General features: G+C 41.6%; 1 protein-coding gene across 2 annotated transcripts in view; it reads left to right on the plus strand.

Moving 5' to 3' along the window:
* The first annotated feature begins 337 nt into the window (after nt 1–337).
* Nucleotides 338–19,491, plus strand: part of begain (brain enriched guanylate kinase associated) — a 67,296-nt gene continuing 48,142 nt past the window's right edge. Inside the window, exons 1-2 of one of the 2 annotated variants that reach the window (XM_089005142.1) lie at nt 338–2,009; nt 8,767–8,798. In XM_089005142.1, coding sequence (XP_088861268.1) covers nt 393–2,009; nt 8,767–8,798 — 1,649 coding nt within the window. In that variant the 5' untranslated portion in view covers nt 338–392. Of the gene's footprint in view, nt 2,010–8,766; nt 8,799–8,955; nt 9,068–19,491 lie in introns of those variants that run through there. The other variant, XM_089005143.1, reaches the window with a different exon arrangement.

Consider the following 19,491-nt stretch of genomic DNA (forward strand, 5'->3'; position numbering starts at 1 on the left):
AAAACAACCACGGTAAAGTGTCAAGCATCGATTGATAACTTGGCCCAAAAAGTCACATGGTTGTCCCGCTCAATATCAATGACCTGAATTTGCAATTGCTTCCCTGTGCCTACTGTATCGACGGACATTTCATTCCTGATGACACCCGCGGATGTAGTCGCCCGGTTGGTCGTTGGTCTGTAGCATAAAGGAGAAAAACAATTGACAACGCATGAAAGTAGGTTTGTTGATGTGAAATGGACCATCGGACTCAAGCCTCTTAGGAACCTCATTGGCTGATTCGCCGGACAAGTGAAGGTGTGTCACACTGCGAGAGCCTGGCGCTGAACAATTAGGGCAGGCGGTTGAGAGAGAACAGAAAGACTTTGGAATGCTGCGCTACCAAGGCTGATATGGTTGACTTGTGTGTGTCCATATCAGACGATGGTGTCCGACTGGAGTCTATAAAAAAAGTATCACCCAAGCCGGCGAGAAAAAGGGCAAAAAAGACAAACATGACTATGATGGAACAACATCCGAGATCCAGTACGCCGTTGACTCGACAGAATCGAGGCTCCTGTTCTTCCACCGCATCATGCCCCGTGTTCTCTGGCCTGTACAGTGACCACGAAGAAGACCCGCCGCTGCGGCGTCAATCATCACCGCTAATCAAAAGTCCTCTCTCAAGTCTCTACACCACCACCAAACCGAGCCAACAAAGGCACTCTTCCAGAATCCAAAGTTCTATCACTTCCCTCCAAGGATCATTACCAAGCCTGCAAGGATCTCTTACAAACTTTAACTTCTCTTTACCAAGACTAAAGGGATCGTTCTCACGGTTGAGGAGGCATTCATTGAGCAGTCTAGACAACTCCAGCCCAGGTCCAAGCGAGCGGAGTACCAGCCCCAGTCTCCATAGCGGCATTGGGAGCTCCAGTGACGAGGACGGAAGCTGGGACACAAACAGCTGGAGTTCAGGGGCTACTTGCCTCCTCCGGACACCTTCAACGCAAAATAGCACGCAAAAATCAGAGAAATCAGGTGGAATACTCGGCAACACCGAGCAGGCGTCCACTAGCTCAGTGGTGGAGCCTGAAATCATTTACCAAAATCTAATATTTACACGGCCCGCCTCGAAAATTGAAATTAAAGGTAGTTTGGAGAAAACCGACTTGGGGCAGAATAAAAACGCAGGAACCCAAAGCGTGAACTCATCTTGTCCAAACGCGGAACTCTTGGCAGTCTCCACTCCTCAAGAAGATAAGAAGAAAGAGGACAAGCGCAAATTCTCACAGTTCCTCAACGAAGTGACTGGCAGGGTACTGAAATCGAACAGCGGCACCTCACAGAAACACTCCTTGCGGCACCGCTACTCTTCTCCTCCCCTGGCGAGCCAATCGCAATCCCCATTGCCGTCATTTCATCCAACCTCAACAACCCTACCGGCGCCTACCAACTCCTGGTGCAGCCCCACCAGCTCCAACCTCCAGACCATCAATGAAAATGACTCAAAGGACATCGCAAGCTCCATCCATCAATGGAGCAAGACAATACCCAGCTGTAAAGTCTTAGAACCAGCAGACATGTTGAGGAAACTAGGAGGGGAATGTCCCTCATACCGAGAGCATGGCATGGAGCTTTGTACAAAGATCCAATCGCGGGACTCCACTGGGAGGCTTTATCTGGAGACGGACATTGACAGAGTGAGGCGACTTGACGAACTCATGGCTAATGGTACTCAGATAAAAGAGAGAAATGAGAGAGGCAAAGACAGAGAAGACAGAAGTCCTTGGGAGAGAAATGGAGCCATAACAACCGAGAAAATAAAAGAAACGGATCAAGGCAGGGGACATCTGTGGGAAAAAGAGCGGGAAAGCAAGGACAAAGAGAAGGAAGTCATGTATAACCACTATGAGCCAAAGTGGGGCTCCAATGGAAAGAGTAACCAATGTCCCACCTTCAAGTGGCCAGAGGGTTTTCCAAGAATGTCCTACAGGTCTATCTCACTGCCGAGGGCAGTGAACATCATGGTGAGTAGTCTGGTCTATGTCCGCATACTCATCCAAAAACAGATCTGACAGATTCTGCGATAAATCCCTTTTTGTTGTTATTGTCATTACCTTAAAGGACAACCGACGCCTCCGGACAACTTGCGTCCATAATTTGTAAAATCACTTGAAGTGACTTCTACTGAGCGTATTTTACAAATATTCCACTGCATATAGCTATATTTAACGTTTTAAGACTCACACTGAATATTCAGGAAGTCTTGTTTTTGAGTTGATGACGATGCCTGACGTGACGTCACGTCAGGAACGCCCCCTGACCGAGAAAGAGACACACAATGCATTTTGGGTACTTTGTTTGGTCTGAAAACATGGTGTTGATGGCGAAATTAGAAGGAAAACACATAAATAACGCGATGGTGAATCGTTGTGTGTTGCATCAAGACTAGTATTTGATACTAGTTGACACAAATTCCCAGCAGACAAATCAGCCCATTTCCAACGGAGCTTGGGCGCCATCTCGTGCATTTTCTGGGACGCTAAATTGGAGTCCTGGCGGCTCGAATTTATACGGGAGGACTTCTTTAATCGATTGCAAACATGTATGCTTTCCTCTTCAGAACTATTTGAATCATATTTATAACTGGATGAGTAACAAGAAAGCATCTTCTACGAATCTGAAGCCATTGTCTTGATTCCAGAGCAAAGCAAGACGTCCTGGTGTGACGTCACAACAAGTGGGCGGGACCTTCTGAAAATCGGCATCTCCGAGGTCATTTTGAAGTAGTTTTGGGACACTTTAACTCATTTTTATTGGTGATTTGCATTTGACTAAAAATATCAGCCTGCGTGTTTTGGGTATTTTAGATACTGTAAAACGTTTTTCTGATGTCAGTTAGGAAACAAAAAAAAAGGTGTTGGTTGTTCTTTAAGTCAGACATGTCGAGCTCCAGGCCTGCAGGGCCACTGTCCTGGCTGTTTTCCATCTGACCCGGCTGCAACCCATCTGATTCAGATGATCAGCTCATCTACCAGCCCTGATGCAGCATCAAAACAGTCCTGATGATTTGAATCAGGTGTGTTGCTACTGGGAGAGCTGGAAACCAGGCAGGACAGCGGCCCTTGAGGACCGACTTTGGACATCCCTGCCTTCAGTCTTATTCCTTCAAAATATTTGAATAGAAGCATTTAAGCCTTTCATGAAGCCCGTACCGCGACGACAAGATAAACTGTCCACTGTAGTAATCACTGTCCCTGGAAATTTTTTTAACTCATTCACTGCCATTTCCGAATTTAAAAGGTGACGTGGAACGCCATTCCTGAATTTGTTCGGGTTTTAGCTTTTCTTGCGGGGGGTGCCGATAAAGCGCTGGTCAGTCCTTTGGCAATGTTTTCCCCTTCCATGAGGGGGAAGCATGTGCCTTTTGTACAGCTGCCCCCACTTGCACCTCATATTACTCCAGACTCTTACAATTTAGGAATTAATAAATTTTCTTCTGATGAAAGAAGAGAGTCTAAGGTTTCTTATGCTGCATTGACTTTTTATGTGGTATTCTGTGGGTGTAGAGTAGACACATTTTTCCATGTCTGGCAGTGAATGACTTACAGGGGTGTCAAAGTCATTTTTTTGCCGCGGGCCACATTGTAGTTATGGTTTCCTCTCGAGGGCCGTTATGAATTTGGGGAAGCCATTAGAATGTTTAAATCCCTTCAAATATTACATATAGAGCACACAGCAAATTAATGAATAACTCATTTTCAAATCTGAAGTCAAGAATAATGACTTTTATTGTGGTTGACATCCAAAAATATGAAATTTTGGCTCAGATTTTAGCAATCATCATCGAATTTCACAAGTTAGATTTGCATTCGCGGGCCGAAAAAAATGATGTGGCGGGCCGGATGTGGCCCGCGGGTCTTGACTTTGACACCTGTGAGTTAAAGTATAAACAAAACAAAAAAAAAGATGCGGAAAAACACTAGCAATAAATTGACATAATGTCTGTGTGGTAAAATGAGTGTAGAAAATTTCTCAGTTTTTACAGAAAAAAAATTAATTTGTATTTTTCTTGAACCTTCACTGAATATTTGAACCTCCAATTGACAGTCACACGCCAGGTTGTTTGTGAAAGGGCCACGGTAAAGGTCAAATTTTAATTCCAATTTAAATGCATTAGCGGTTTTCTTTTCGCTAGCCTCCCAGCTTTCCACCAATCCAGAGATGAACAAAGAGGGACAAGTAACATGCAATATTCAAAAATATATTCGACCTTTGCCGCAAATTCGCCTCCAGCTTGAAGTTGTATTTAGGGGCGACAAATAAATCAACTTCCTGTGTGGACATATATCATCTTTCTTTGTTATGACCTCTCACATTCAATTGGCTGCACTTTTGACCAACTTCTAAAGTAAATACCAAGTATCTAATACCAAGTACATACCGGCAGAATAGATTTGAAGAGAACAATGAGTAATCATGTTGAATGTCAATATAGCTAGCTAAACAGCTATTGAGGTCGCAAGTGATCGCTTTGTAGCTAAGCTAATGCTAGCTTAGCCAAATGACTAACTAAGAGAGGAAGAGCATGTGGGAAATGATCCAAAAATGGAAAACTATTACTTTTTTTTTGCGACACGAATGAATAAAGCCATAAATAAACAGCACATTCTTGAGAATTTTCACTTTCGAGAGAGTGACACCTTATAAAATGGCGCTTTGTTTGTCAACTTCGTCTTTCAGAGCATATCTGTGGGTAAACACAGGTAACAACAGAAGAGAAAGCAAAGCATGCAGATTTAAATTCATTCATTCAATTTTTTTTTTTTTTTGCGTGAAGGTTTTTTTTGCTTAAAAGACAACCGACGCCTCTGGCCAAGTTGTGTCCATAAATTGTAAAATGACTTCAAATGACTTCTACTGAGTGTATTTTACAAAGATTCCACGGCATATAGCTATATTTTACATTTTAAGACTTGCGCTGAATATTCAGGAAGTCTTGTTTTTGAGTTGTTGACGATGCCTGACATGACGTCACGTATTGAACGCCCCTGACCGAGAAAGTGATACACAATGCATTTTGGGTGCTTTGTTTGGTCTGAAAACTTCGTGTTGATGGCGAAATTAGAAGGAAAACACATAAATAACGCAATGGTGAATCGTGTATTGTACCAAGACTACTATTTGATACTAGTTGACACAAATTCCCAGCAGACAAATCAGCCCATTTCCAATGGAGCTTGGGCGCCATCTTGTGCATTTTCTGGGACGCTACATTGGAGTCCTGACGGCTCGAATTGATAAGCAAGTACTTCTTTAATCGATTGCAAACATGTATGCTTTCCTCTTCAGAACTCTTTGAATCATATTCATAACTGGATGAGTAACAAGAAAGCATCTTCCCTGAATCTGAAGCCATTATTTTGATTCGAGAGCAAGGCAAAGACGTCCTGGCGTAACGAAGAAGGGGGCGGGTTCTTCTGAAGCTCGCAATTTCCGGGGTCATTTTGAAGTGGTTTTGGGACACTAACTAATTTTTATTGGTGTTTTGCATTTGACTAAAAATATCAGCCTGCGTGTTTTGGGTATTTTAGATGCTATAAAAGTTTTTCTGATGTGAGTTAGGAAACAAAAAAATGGTGTTGGTTGTCCTTTAAAGTTGTGGTAGTTTGTTTATTTTTTTGAATTAACTTGTCCCTATCCATAATGAGCTAGCTGCATATCATGAGGTGTCATTTATGCCTTCCTGGAATGCTGATCCTCCTTGAACCAACCACACACACACACACACACACACACACACACACACACACACACACACACACACACACACACACACACACACACACACACACACACACACACACACACACACACACACACACACACAGGGGAGGATAATGGGATGGAAAGAATGGATTATCGAGCATAGCCTCATTCAGTCTGCGTATGACTCATCCTGTTGTGTTTTGTGACGTCCATGCGGCACCTCGTCGCACCTCACTCACTCTTCTCACACACTTGCAAGCGCATCACGGCGCTACAGTATTTTATCACCTCGAAATTATACTATAAATTCCCAGGATAAGTGCTAGATGTGACACACATAAAAACGAAGAGATCCTTCTCACCTTCTTATGATGATGATCGTAAAACCCAAGAAGGTTTGATGGCAGATGGCTGAGTAAAAGCTGGACATTTATTTTGAACCTTGGCTCCATTGTGTCGGCTTTGACACAGTGACAGGTTATGGTGTTGCGTTAAAAACTAAACCGAGTAGACAATAAAGGAGAATGGGTTTACGGCCATTCACACAAAACCAAAGAACTCAATATATTTTGTCTTGCCAAAGAGGAATTAGTGGTTCTTTTTGCTATGTCTATTTGGAAGGGACAAATAGCAATTTAAGTAACTAATTTAAAATTACAAATGCTCACATGCAGCCAGATTTAATGGACATAAAATTTGTGAGGTGAAAATAGGAAGTGTGCCATTATTGTTGCGAATGAACATGATCCCCACGCCCTTCCCGTCTCAATTAGAGACACCAAATTTGGATGACAACACCCACACCACAACTTAGAACTGCTTTTAGCTGATCAAAAGATTAGTAGTCAATTTTCTGTCACCAAATTATCACCTAGGCCTGGTAGGAAAAGTAAGAATAGGTGAAAAACATTATTTGATTGGATTAGCCTTCATTAGTTTCACAGTGAAGACATTTACATTTCACAGCAGCAAAGTTATGAAATGAAGTGTAAAGGAAAGGAAGAAGTAGAAAACCAAAATACAGAGTTGCAACATGGAAGCCACTCTCGCGGTGCCATCGTGAAGTCAAAACAACAAACAACTAAATAACAAATAATGTGACATAGCACAAAAGACATAGAATCATTCAATCTTGAGCACTTTCTGCACCCTCTTAATTGTATGAAGCAGTTCTAGATGAAAAAAATATATTCTCAAACTATATTTATCACATTTTAATTTAACGTTGTCTTCCAAATAGTCTTTTTTTATTTGCAACATGTTGGGGTAAATCTAGAGGGGAAAGAGGGGAGGATCAAAGCGTTCTTTTCACCAGTGGATCAGGGGTGATGCGGATGTGGTACTATCGCGGCTTGGAATTGAAGCAGATTTATGTGGGACAGGAGATGTGAGACAATCTGTTTTTGTCAATGGATGCTACAGCTTCGTGTTTGCTTTCAAAACTTGTAGCATACGTGCACATTTCTCCATGACGTCCATTGGTGAAAAGGACGCTTTGATCCTCTCCTCTTTCATCTAGAATTGCTTCACACAACAAAGAGGGTGCAGAACGTGCTTAAGATTGAATGACTGTCTGTGTTTTCAAATTATTTGTTATTTAGATTTTTTTTTTTGACTTCAAGATGGCGCCATGATAGTGGCTGCCTTTACAGCAGCTCCTGTATTTTGTTTTTCTACTTCTTCTTTTCCTTTCCTCTTACTTTTATCACTTTGCTGCTGTGAAATGTCAATTTCTCCACTGCAAGACGAAAGTGGATTTACGTGGCACAGGAGATGTGAGACAATCTCTTTTTGTCAACGGATGCTCCAGCTTTCTGTTTGTCTTCAAAACTTAGCTTGTAGCAGACACACACATTCCACCATGACCATCCCTGATCCACTGGTGAAAAGGACGCTTTGATCCTCTCGTCTTTCATCTAGATTTGCCCCAACATGTTGCAAATGATAAAACTTCATTTGGGAGAAAATTAAAAATGTGATAAATATAGCTTGAGAATATAGTTTTTTAATTACAGTAAAGTCTCGTTATATCGATATTCAAGGGAGTCCGAAAAAATATCGATATAACCGGGACTATCGATATATCCGACCCTGTTCGCATGTAATTTTCTCCGTGCGTGCCTAGAAATAGTATCGATATAACCGGGACTATCGATATATCCGATATCGATATAACGAGACTTTACTGTATTTCCATTTCACTGAAAACCCCAATTGTCAAGTTTTGGTTGGCATCCAACAGGCGGCACTGTAGGGCGCCGCCTGCAGCTGCACAGCTGTTGGTCGTTTTAATCAGTGGCAGTTAAAAGGATTCCTGACCCAACCATTCAATGTCGAGTCATTATTTTTTTCACCCTGTCAGGTTTGTTTGTTCTTGTCATATTTCTACTCATGGTTTTGTTTGATACTTTGGACTTTGCTGTTCTGATGACTGTGATGCTGACTTTATTTTAATACAATTTGTCGAATACACCCTGCTCCCTCCTGCCTGCTTTTTTTTGGGGTGCACCACCATCACCACCTCGCAAATCGTGACACCAAGAGTCCAAATACTCACTAGTAAAATTACAGCAATCGATTTTACAATGGCGGATTAAACTCAATAAATGACCAAGAAATTAAAAAAAAAAGCTATGCTCTCCATATTGCAGATTTACAGCCACGTCTGGAATGCAACCCTGGTGATAAACGAGGGCTCCCTACAGTTCTATAATGGATTATCAAAGTGTTCTACGTGAGTCTGCCTCCCACCTTCGGGTCCCTTTCTCCCAATTCTGCCGGGCGCAGCATTTTTTTTTCTTTTGCAATGCTGCTTCATCTGTCATTTCCCACTCCGCCGTTGTCGTCATCTTCACCGGTGACACGGTACGGGGAGCCAGAAAGGATGTGTTTGTTTGACGGGACAGGAGAGCTCGTTAAACGCCACATGAGACGAGCTCCTGCCTATAAATCTGCCTTACAAATAAATCTAATCGCTCGCCCCGCCCCATCTTTTTCTTCCTCTCTTCCCGCCAGGATTGTGATGGAAAGACGCAGCGTGACATGAGGTTAGACACTTTTCGCTCCTCCTCTCTCCTCCTGGTAGAGTCACCAACCACCTCCAAGCATTTCTTCTTCGACTTCTTCTCTTTATCTTTAGCCCCCCCCCCCCCAACCCCATCCTTCTCAGCGTACACTCCCTCCCTCCGCTTCCCGTTCAATCCTCACTTTGACTCCGCGTGCATGCCGGTTGAGTCTTCACTCACAATGAGAAGGGATGCATGCCACTCTGGAGGGATCCACATGCGGCCAAAATGAGGCGGAAAGCCTTGAGACGGTAAGAGCGTATAGGCTAATAAATGTGTGCATGACAACCCTCCCCCCCCCCTTCCCTTCACACACACACATACCTACTGGTGGGAATGCTGGTTGAAACAGCTGTGACCAGGTGTTGCATGGTTGTCTATTCACTCGCATGTGCGTGTGTGCGTATGAATTTTGACATCTCGACAGCTGTCAACTGAACCTGCTTCTTATGCCTCACTTGTATGATATCTCATTTAGATTTGATTGCTTTCATCTAGTTGGTTTCACAGATGTCATGAATTCCCGATATGTCGCTGCAAAAAAAATTAAGACATTAAATTAAAATAAAGAGGGCGAAGGGGAGGAGGCAATTATGAGACAAAAAGTTGAACTGCAGCATGAGAAATCAATTACATTTTTCTCCTGCATGAGTACAGAGTAAAGTATTTATCAGTGTGTTGCCTGCTGGAGTGTGTCATATTATTGCAAAGTTAAACATCCATTATGGTGATGAGAGAGGTTTAAAAATAAATAAATATATAAAAGGATGTAAACGTCATACTCTGCTTGTATTAAAAGATGACCCAAGAGTACAAATGATCCGCTGGGGTGATGTGAGGCAACTTTTGAAGTGTCATATTTGCATTCTGAAATACCCTAAAAACATGCTAAAACTCATGCTAACTTAAAGTTAGAGTTAGCATTTCCCCCACTCTTAAAAAAAGTGATGTAAGGCAAGGTTGAAGTGTCATGTATTTGCATTCCAAACTAGCATAAAAAAACAAGTTAGCTTAAAGTTAGGGTTACCATGTCCGCCACTCTTCAAAAAATGCGATGTGAGGCAACTTTTGAAGTTTCATATTTGCATTCCGAACTACCACAAAAAACACGCTAAAACGCATGCTAACTTAAAGTTAGAGTTAGCATTTCCCCCAATCTAAAAAAAACCTTTTAATCATATTCATTATAACAGTTATGAATTGACAGGGGTGCATGGGGAGCATGATTAACTCATTCACTGCCAATCACGAATGTATTGTGGAATTAAAACGCCATACCTGAATTTGTTTGAGTTTTGTTTTTTTCTTATTTGGGTGCTGATAAAGTGTTGGCCATGGCCTCTGGCAATGTTTTTTCCCTTCCACAAGGGGCAACATTTCATTTTTCTATGTTAGCACTTTGTTCTAGCTTCAGCTGTTGTTAAAGCGCTATATGAACTAATATTACATTGTATTTTGTACAGCCACCCTCATTTCAACCTCATATAACGCCCGACCCATATCATTTAAGAATTAACCTTTTTTCTGATGAAAGAAGAGAGTCTAATGTTTCTTATGCTGCATTGAATGTTTATGTAATCCTAAAACTCAATATTTTGCGCATCCGGAATTTGAGTGACAATGACAAAAACCCTGGCAGTGGAGTGGGCACATTTTTGCACGTCTGGCAATGAATGAAAAAAAAAAAAAAAAAAAAAAAAAAAAAATCATTTTTAGTCCCAATGGTTTGATGATCAAGAAACCACCACACCAAAGGAAAAACAACCAGAGAAAGAAGGCACGACTTATCTGTCTGACAATTGTATTATGGGCAAACACCTGAGGGCTCACCAAAAAATGTTTAAAGGACAACCGACGTCACTTTTTTGTTTCTTAACTGACATCAGAAAACCGTTTTATAGCATCTAAAATACCCAAAACACGTAGTATCATATCTCTATTCAAATGCAAAACACCAATAAAAATGACTTAAAGTGTCCAAAATCTGCAAAAAAATTGAGCTGCGAATTGGGCATTTTCAGAAAGTCCCGCCCCCAGTTTGTGATGTCATGCCAAGACGTCTTGCATTGCTTGAGAATCATCTTGTTCCACCTCCAGTTATGAATATGATTCAAATAGTTCTGAAGAGGAAAGCATACATGTTTGCAATCGATTAAAGAATTTATTCCATGCCATTTTGAGGCAACATTGGGGAGAAACGATCACCAGAAAAGAAGCACAAAATGGCGAACTCCTGTGGCCACCTCCGTTTCCACAGGCTGATAAATTCCTTATATGGAGCTTGGGCACCCTCTTCTGGCTCTTTCTGGTGCAACACGAGGTTTTCAGACCAAACAAGCATTGACGTGATGGAAGGACTGCTACAATGTGTCCTTTTTTTCGGTCAGGGGCATTCCTTCAGTGACGTCATGTACGGACTCGTCACCAACTCGAAAACAAGACTTCCGGAATATTCAGCGCGAGTCTTAAAACGTAAAATATAGCTATATGCCGTGGAATCTTTTTAAAATACGCTCAGTAGAAGTCATTTGAAGCCATTTTACAAATTATGGACACAACTTGTCCGGAGACGTCGGTTGTCCTTTATGTAAAGGGTGGAGGTTCGTGTTAGGATTAGAGTTTGAGGGTTAAAATTGGGGGTGATTGGATTGGATTTGCCTTTATTAGTCTTGCAGTGGAGAAATTTACATTTGGGTTTGATTAAAACACATTTTGCCTTGTGTCAACACCCCGTTATGATTGAGGTTCAGGGAACGGGGTCAAAAGTCACCTAGGGAGATTCTATTCATCATTGACTACCATCAAGCCGTCATGACTAAACAAATTAGGGGAAAAAATGATTGGAAGCTTTGAATGTGATTATACGTGGCTGTGCTGTGTTTCTCGCTTAGCTGATGTGTTATTGACATCTGCTGACGCAATTTTAAATGAAACCCCCGTAAGTTTATTTTAATTTTGGGGGGGTTCGACCGTTGAAAGCGTTTTATGAGTGACATTAACGCCACACAATCGCCAAGAGGCTAATTAACCGCAACAAACCGTTGTGTCGTCGAATATCAAAACCCTTTGAGGAAATGCTGGACTAATCTCTTGGTCCAACACACGACGCCATTGAAGGCTATCCAAACAAACGGCGTGTCTGGCAGCGGCGGCAACAACAACATTCTGTGCGGCTTCCTCCCTCCTTGCTTCCCTCAAATGATTCTTGTCATGGATAATAAAGCAAAAGCGAACACCCCGCGAGGGTTGCGGCTCACTAATAGGCCGAAACCGGATTGATCGCAATTCAATTGAGATAATCTCGTGTGGGTAAAAACATGCCAAAATTGTCTTGTAAAGTTGAAACAAAACAAGACACAGAGCAGGAAAGTTGATTTAGTATAAATATAGAATAGATTAGATTTGCCTTTATTTGTCTGACCATAACTGTATATGGATGAGAAGGTTTCTTCAGCCGTCATCTGTACACATTTGAAGGTTGACATCTGCTGACGAAGCCTCTTGGATAGGAGGCGAAACGTCCGAAACCTTCAAATTTGTACAGATGACGGCTGAAGAAACCTTCTTATCGATGGACCACTCCTGTACGACTGAGAGCTTACACAGACGTATAACTGTATATGATATTTTATAATGATACAGTAAAGTCTCGTTATATCGATATTCAAGGGAGTCCGAAAAATATCGATATAAACGGGACTATCGATATATCAGACCCTGTTTGCATGTAATTTTCTCCGTGCGTGCATAGAAATACTATCGATATAACCGGGACTATCGATATATCCGATATCGATATAACGAGACTTTACTGTATTATAATTTTAATTACAGACGCTCCCCAATTTACGAACGAGATAAGTTCCGAACGGTCGTTCGTAAGGTGAATTCGTTCGTAAGTTTCTTCAGTGCTATATTTTGTATGGAATGTATGATTAAGGCTTATATAAGTATGTTTGGGGTTTACATAAGTATGTTTAAAGGACAACCGGCACCATTTTTTGTTTCCTAACTGACATCAGAAAAATGTTTTAGAGCATCTAAAATACCCAAAACACGCAGGCTGATATTTTTAGTCAAATGCAAAACACCAATAAAAATGACTTAAAGTGTCCAAAATCAAAAAAATGAGCTGCGAATTGGCAATTTTCAGAAAGTCCCGCCCCCAGTTCGTGACATCACGCCAAGACGTCTTGCATTGCTAGAGAATCACAACAATGGCTTCAAATTTCAGAAGTGCCGCAAAATGACAAAAACTGCCACAAAATGACAAAAACTGCCACAAAATGACATCGGAACTGGGGATTTTCACAAAGTCCCGCCTCCAGTTCATGACGTCACGCCAGGACGTCTTGCCTTGCTCAAAAATCAAAACAATGGGCTCATGGGAGAAGATGCTTTCTTGTTACTCATCCAGTTATGAATATGATTCAAATAGTTCTGAAGAGGAAAGCATAAATGTTTGCAATCGATTAAAGAAGTCCTTCCGTATCATTTCTAGCCGTCTGGACTCCAATGTAGCGCCCAGAAAATGCAGAAGATGGCGCCCAAGCTCCATTGGAAATGGGCTGATTTGTCTGCTGGGAACTTCTGTATGGTCTTACCACAATTGGTAGTCTTGGTGCAACACACAACGATTCACCATCGCGTTATTTATGTGTTTTCATTCTAATTTCGCCATCAACACGGATCAACACGATGTTTTCAGACCAAACAAAGTACCCAAAATGCATTGTGTGTTGCTATCGCGGTCAGGGGTGTTTCTGGCGTGACGTCACGTCAAGCATCGTCATCAACTCGAAAACAAGACTTCCTGAATATTCAGCGCAAGTCTTAAAGCGTAAAATATAGCGATATGCAATGGAATATTTGTAAAATGCGCTCAGTAGAAGTCATTTGAAGTCATTTTACAAATTATGGACACAACTTGTCCTTTAAGGCTTGTATAAGTAACCTGTATTTGTTTGTACTGAAAAATAAACATTTAATCAAATATATGCTCTATAAAGACAGGTATATGTACAACTGAGAGAATACTACATATGCTACTACAAAAATGTTGTACCATTGTTCGTAGCTCAAATGTTCATAATTCAGGGAGCGTCGGTATAATATAATTTAGTCTGTGCCTCTTTTTTTTTTTTTTAGTAACCCATTTTCTGAATTTGATAACCGTATTATCTAATATTAATATTATCTATAATTCGCACCCAAAAGCCTTGATTTTCTTCAAGAGATGACCCTGCGCCTTGTATGCCGGTGCGCCTTATATGAGAAGTGCCATATTGTTTTTTTTTTTTTTTTGTCAAATGCGAGTTTGGAATTGATTGTTATGCACTTATGGAACGTAGTCTGAGTTGTGTTGATGACAGTATTTTTTTCGCTATTAGTTGTGTTGGAAGTACAAGTTGCTTTGGTGATCAACAACTTGGGCCCCCATGTTGCTCACTTCTGTAACCTAACGGCAATAATTGTTGCAATTGTCTTCTCTAAAGAAACAGTTACACATTTTGCCATACATTTTTTGTTAACTTGTGCTACAGCAATTGTTCAGAATCATAATTAGAATCAGAATAATCTTTTTTTAGCCAAGTATGTAGAATAAACAAGGAATTTGTGTCCGGTAGAACACGTTGCTCTCATATCATCATTAAAAAAAGACATGACAAATAAGTATGGAGGACACTAATAAAGTTTCATCTAATCCAATCCCTTAATGTAAATGGTACCTTTTAGGAATAACTGTGAGACAACGTGCAAAGTATCAAGCAGACAGTAGTTCAAGTGAGTACAGAGCTCGAGCTACAATGTGATGCTGTTCCGCAGAGTTGGGCTAAATTTACACAATACAGTTATATTTGGGTTACTGTTTAGCTAGTTAATGATTAAGGGGAAGAAGCTGTTTTAGTGTCTGCTGGATTTGGTGCACAGGGACCAGTCGCACCTCACTGGAAAAGGTGGTGGGCAGGGTGCAGAGGGTCCAGTAGAAGTTCAATACACCGATTTTTACTGACACCTTCATACAAAAATGTTGGAAGGTACAAAATGCCTCAAAAGGAAAATATTGCTTCTTGTTACAAGAGAAATATCTTACATCTCAATCCGCACCTCAGCAAGGGATCGGTGATCATCACATTCCTGACAAAATTATCAAAGACCACATGCAATGAAAAGATCCTCAAACAGTCTGTAAACCCAGCTCACAATTTCCATTTAATAGCGTTTCTATTTAATAGCATTTCCATTTCATAGCGTTACTAAACAAGGGTTAAAAACGGCAATTGAATTAAAAGCACACCATCAGCCATTGGGAGACATCACAGCACAGTTGGTTCATCGGTCGCCTGCCTCCAACTTTGGCATTTAACATCCACACGCAGACGCTGCGCGAGCCGGCGGCAGTTTACCTCTGCCGTCAATTACATCTTAAGAGACCGAAGATTAGAAAAGGATTTACGGAAAAGCCATTCGTGAATGGAAGACGGCTGACGTGCGCTCCAGAATGACATAAAAAAAAAGCCCTTTTTGCATTTTTCATCTCTAGAAAGTGGCCTCTCCACACTGTCATGGGGGTCAAGGGGGATAGAGGATGAGGGGTACTGCTTTGATGGACAACGTAGTGTCTTTCTTAGGAACAGGCCGTGGGAAGTAGGGCACATTTTGGGAGGAATTGGAGCACAACTCCGGACACACTCGGCAACCATCGCCATAAAACATCTGTCGGCCATTTCCACACAACAAAAATTGATCTCAAATATCCAAAATTCACAAAGTGGATCGTGCCATTTTACTTTACATCTGACAAATTCATCCATGTTTCACTCGCTTTGAGTGTCGAACTAGCCTACAAATCACACCGTTTCACCCACTTGAAGGGGGTTGCATATCAACCGCACTCATTTCACAAGACCAGACAGTTCTGGTGCACCCTCAGAGCCCCATTGCGTGATGTTCCAACTACCATGGACACTATTTCGACCAAAACTCCCTCCGGTGGCGTCCTACGTCCTACATGGCGAAATTCCAGGGTGTCAGTCTGTGCTATGATGATAAAAAAAATAAAAAGAAAAAAAAGGGAGAGACAGACGGCCAGAAGGCGAACACAGCAGGATGCCTGTCGTCAGACTGTACATGTAACACAATATCACTGGGCCAGCAGAACAATATGATAGTACGTGAGGATATAAAGGCCAAATTGCTTATGCTTGCCGTTAGAGAACGAGCCACTTATGGCCATATAAATGTGCATATATTATAAGATATTGTTTTCAAGCATATTTCACCGATAAGTATCGCTTGGGGTCACGAAGTATGGAAGACGCCGGCTCTGCATGCCACATTTCGCAGCAGCAAAATTATGATAGTAAGAGAAAAAAAGTAAGAAGGAAGAAGTAGAAAAAAATACAGGAGCTGGTGTAAAGGCAGACACTCTTGCCGCGCCATCTTGAAGTCAAAACAACAAAAACAAATAGATAACAAATATGACAACACAAAGACACAGAAAGCCATTCAATCTTAAGCACTTTCTGCACCGTCTTTGTTGTATGAAGCAGTTCTAAATGAAAGAGGAGAGGATCAAAGTGTCCTTCTCACCTGTGGATCAGGGACGTCATGGTGAAATGTGTCTGCTCCAAGCTAAATTTTGAAAGCAAACACGAAGCAGTAGCATCGATTGACGAAAGAGATTTTCCAGTCCCATGTAAATCTGCTTCAATTCTAAGCCGCGGCAGTTCCACATACGCATAGGCGCTCTGCGCTGATGCTCCTCAAGCCATTCATCCATCCAGCAACAGCATCGAACAGCACCAACTTTTCCGCTGAACAAAGCGGAGCTGTGAAAATTCTGTCCATTAATGACGCAAAGAAGCACAATGGCCCCAGAGCTGTCCAGCGATGACAGTTAAATGACACTGACATTCCTCCCAAATCAAAAACAGTGCTGGCGCATTCGTGTTGCCAAAAAGGCGCAACCGCTCGGCAGAGTCTCCTCCTTCAAGAATGTTGTGGCCAAAAATGCAGAAAAACAATTTGTATCCGTTCCAAATGATGCACAACAACTCAAAGTTAAAAAAAAACACAAAAACAACAAAAAAAACGAGGCTCATGAGAGCACTTGCTAACGGCTACCTACTCGGAAGCCGTCTTGGACTTCTGTTGTTGAACCATCATTTGCGATTCGTAGCGGCGACAGTTTTTCTTTTCCTATTTCTTTTTTTTTGCTGACTCTCTTTCACAAACAAAATGCAATCAAAATATCCGCGAGATGAAAACAAACAAGCGTGTTAGCCGTTTATTGGTCAACCCCAAATGATTCCAAAAGAAAAATGAAAGGAAAGCTCCAACCTGCCCCAACAAACCTCACAGGAGGCTCCCAATACATTCCGATCAAATGTTCCAAATTGACTGAACATTCGCCGCTCTCCTCCTAAGCTCGTTACGCGCCCTCTCGTTTCTCAACAACGCAAATCAAAAGTGCGCCGCTCGTTCCCGTTTAAGGGCTCGCGGATATACAGTAGGAAAGAATGGAGGGAGTTTTATGAGTCAGCAGGGGAGGCTCTTCATTATCTGTTAATTTATTTCCAGTGTGTGTTGGTAAAGCGAGAGCAGTGACAAGCCTGAAAACGAATTCAAACACACGAGCTGCCAGGGCCCCCGCAAACATAGATACAAGATCCAAGTTAAACAAAGTATAGCATGTCGAGCCTCTCTCTGTAAGAAGTCATACATAATGAGCATTATGCATGTTTCAAGATGTCACATCTTGAAGGTTAGGTTTCGTTTGATATGCAGATTGAAAAACCAAAGATCACCGGCAGCGGTCGGTTATATTCTGCGAATCGTATTCAGCATTTCACAAGAGGCGAAATACCCTTGAGGTTTCTTTGTCGTAGGTCGCCATTTTTGCGGTAACCTCAATGGGGACTTTGGTATTACGTACTGAGTAAACATTTGGACTGTGAAGGGGAGCCATTTTTTTATGTATAAACAACTTGTTTGCGAGAGGATTGGATTGGATTAGACATTATTCATCTCGTAGTGGAGTAATGTACATTTCACAGTAGCAAAGTTACGAAAAGAAGAGGAAAGGAAAGGAAGAAGAAGAAGAAGAAATACATGAACTTCTGGAAAGGCAGCCACTCTCGCGGCGCCATTTTAAAGTCAAAACAACAACAAAAACAAAACCAATAACATGACAACACAAACACACAGTAAGTCATTCAATCCTTAAAGCCTCAACCGACGCCCCCGGACAAGTTGTGTCCATAATTAGTAAAATCACTTCAAACGACTTCGCCTGAGCGCATTTTACAAAGATTCCATCACATATAGCTATATTTTATGTTTTAAGACTGTCGCTGAATATTCAGGAAGTCTTGTTTTCGAGTTGATGACAATACCTGACATGACGTCACGTATGGAACGCCCCTGACCGAGAAAGCGATACACAATGCATTGTGGGTACTTTGTTTGGTCTGAAAACTTCGGGTTGATGGCAAAATTAGAAGGAAAACATATAAATAACATGATGGTGAATCGTTGTGTGTTGACACAAATTCCCAGCAGACAAATCAGCCCATTTCCAACGGAGCTTGGGCACCATCTTGTGCATTTCCTGGGACGCTACATTGGAGTCCAGACGCCTCAAAATGATCCTGAAGGACTTCTTTAATCGATTTCAAACATTTATGCTTTCCTCTTCAGAACTATTTGAATCATATTCATAACTGGATGAGTAACAAGAAAGCATCTTCTCAGAATCTGAAGCCATTGTTTTGATTCTAGACGACAAGACGTCCTGGCCTGACGTCACGAACAAGGGGGCGGGACCTTCTCAAACTCGCCATTTCCAGGGTCATTTTGAAGTAGTTTTGGGACACTTGAACTCATTTTTATTGGTGTTTTGCATTTGAGTAAAAATATCAGCCTGCACGTTTTGAGTATTTTAGTTGCTATAAAACGTTTTTCTGATGTCAGTTAGGAAACAAAAAATGGTGTCGGTTGTCCCTTAAGCACTTTCTCAAAGTGTCCTTTTCACCAGTGGATCAGAGATCATGGTGTATTAGGTGCTCGGAAATGAAATCTTTTGGATTTGCAACTGGGATTGAACGTGTGCCGTACAGAGATATATGAAGATGATTGGGAGAGCTGTTATTGACTGTGTACTTGTGTATTTAGTTCCCAGGAGGGACTTTCATCACACATCAAGGCGATGTGGAGTTGAGTGATTATTCTTTTGCAATGTCAGGCGAGTCATCGATCTCTTCTGCACATTCTCAATCCACATGACAGAATCTACAAATTACCACAATTTGGCTTGAACGATTCATATTTGACAGGAATCGGACAAGATGCATGAGTTCACTTTTAAAGGACGTCTGGGAATTGTGATTTAAAAATTTGAAAAAGCTCGAACTTCACACATTTCTCGAGACTTTTCAGGCATGGCTTCTTGAGGTTTTATTTCTTTATTTTTGGGAGACCTTTCAAGCACGGGTTGTTGATTTTTTTTTTGTCGGGGGGGGGGGGGGGGGGGGGGGGGTGTCTTGATAGACATGGCCACAAAAAGACTTGAATGCTAAGTAAAGCTGGCCCTAAGGGCTGAATTTCCAACCTCAACTTTAAGAGTTTGATGTGATATGCTTGTCATCAAAATTCAGCAAAAGGCTCTGCCGAG

The sequence above is a fragment of the Hippocampus bargibanti genome, linkage group LG09 (assembly GCF_051943395.1).
Source record: "Hippocampus bargibanti isolate YZ-2025 linkage group LG09, ASM5194339v1, whole genome shotgun sequence".
Lineage (NCBI taxonomy): Eukaryota > Metazoa > Chordata > Actinopteri > Syngnathiformes > Syngnathidae > Hippocampus > Hippocampus bargibanti.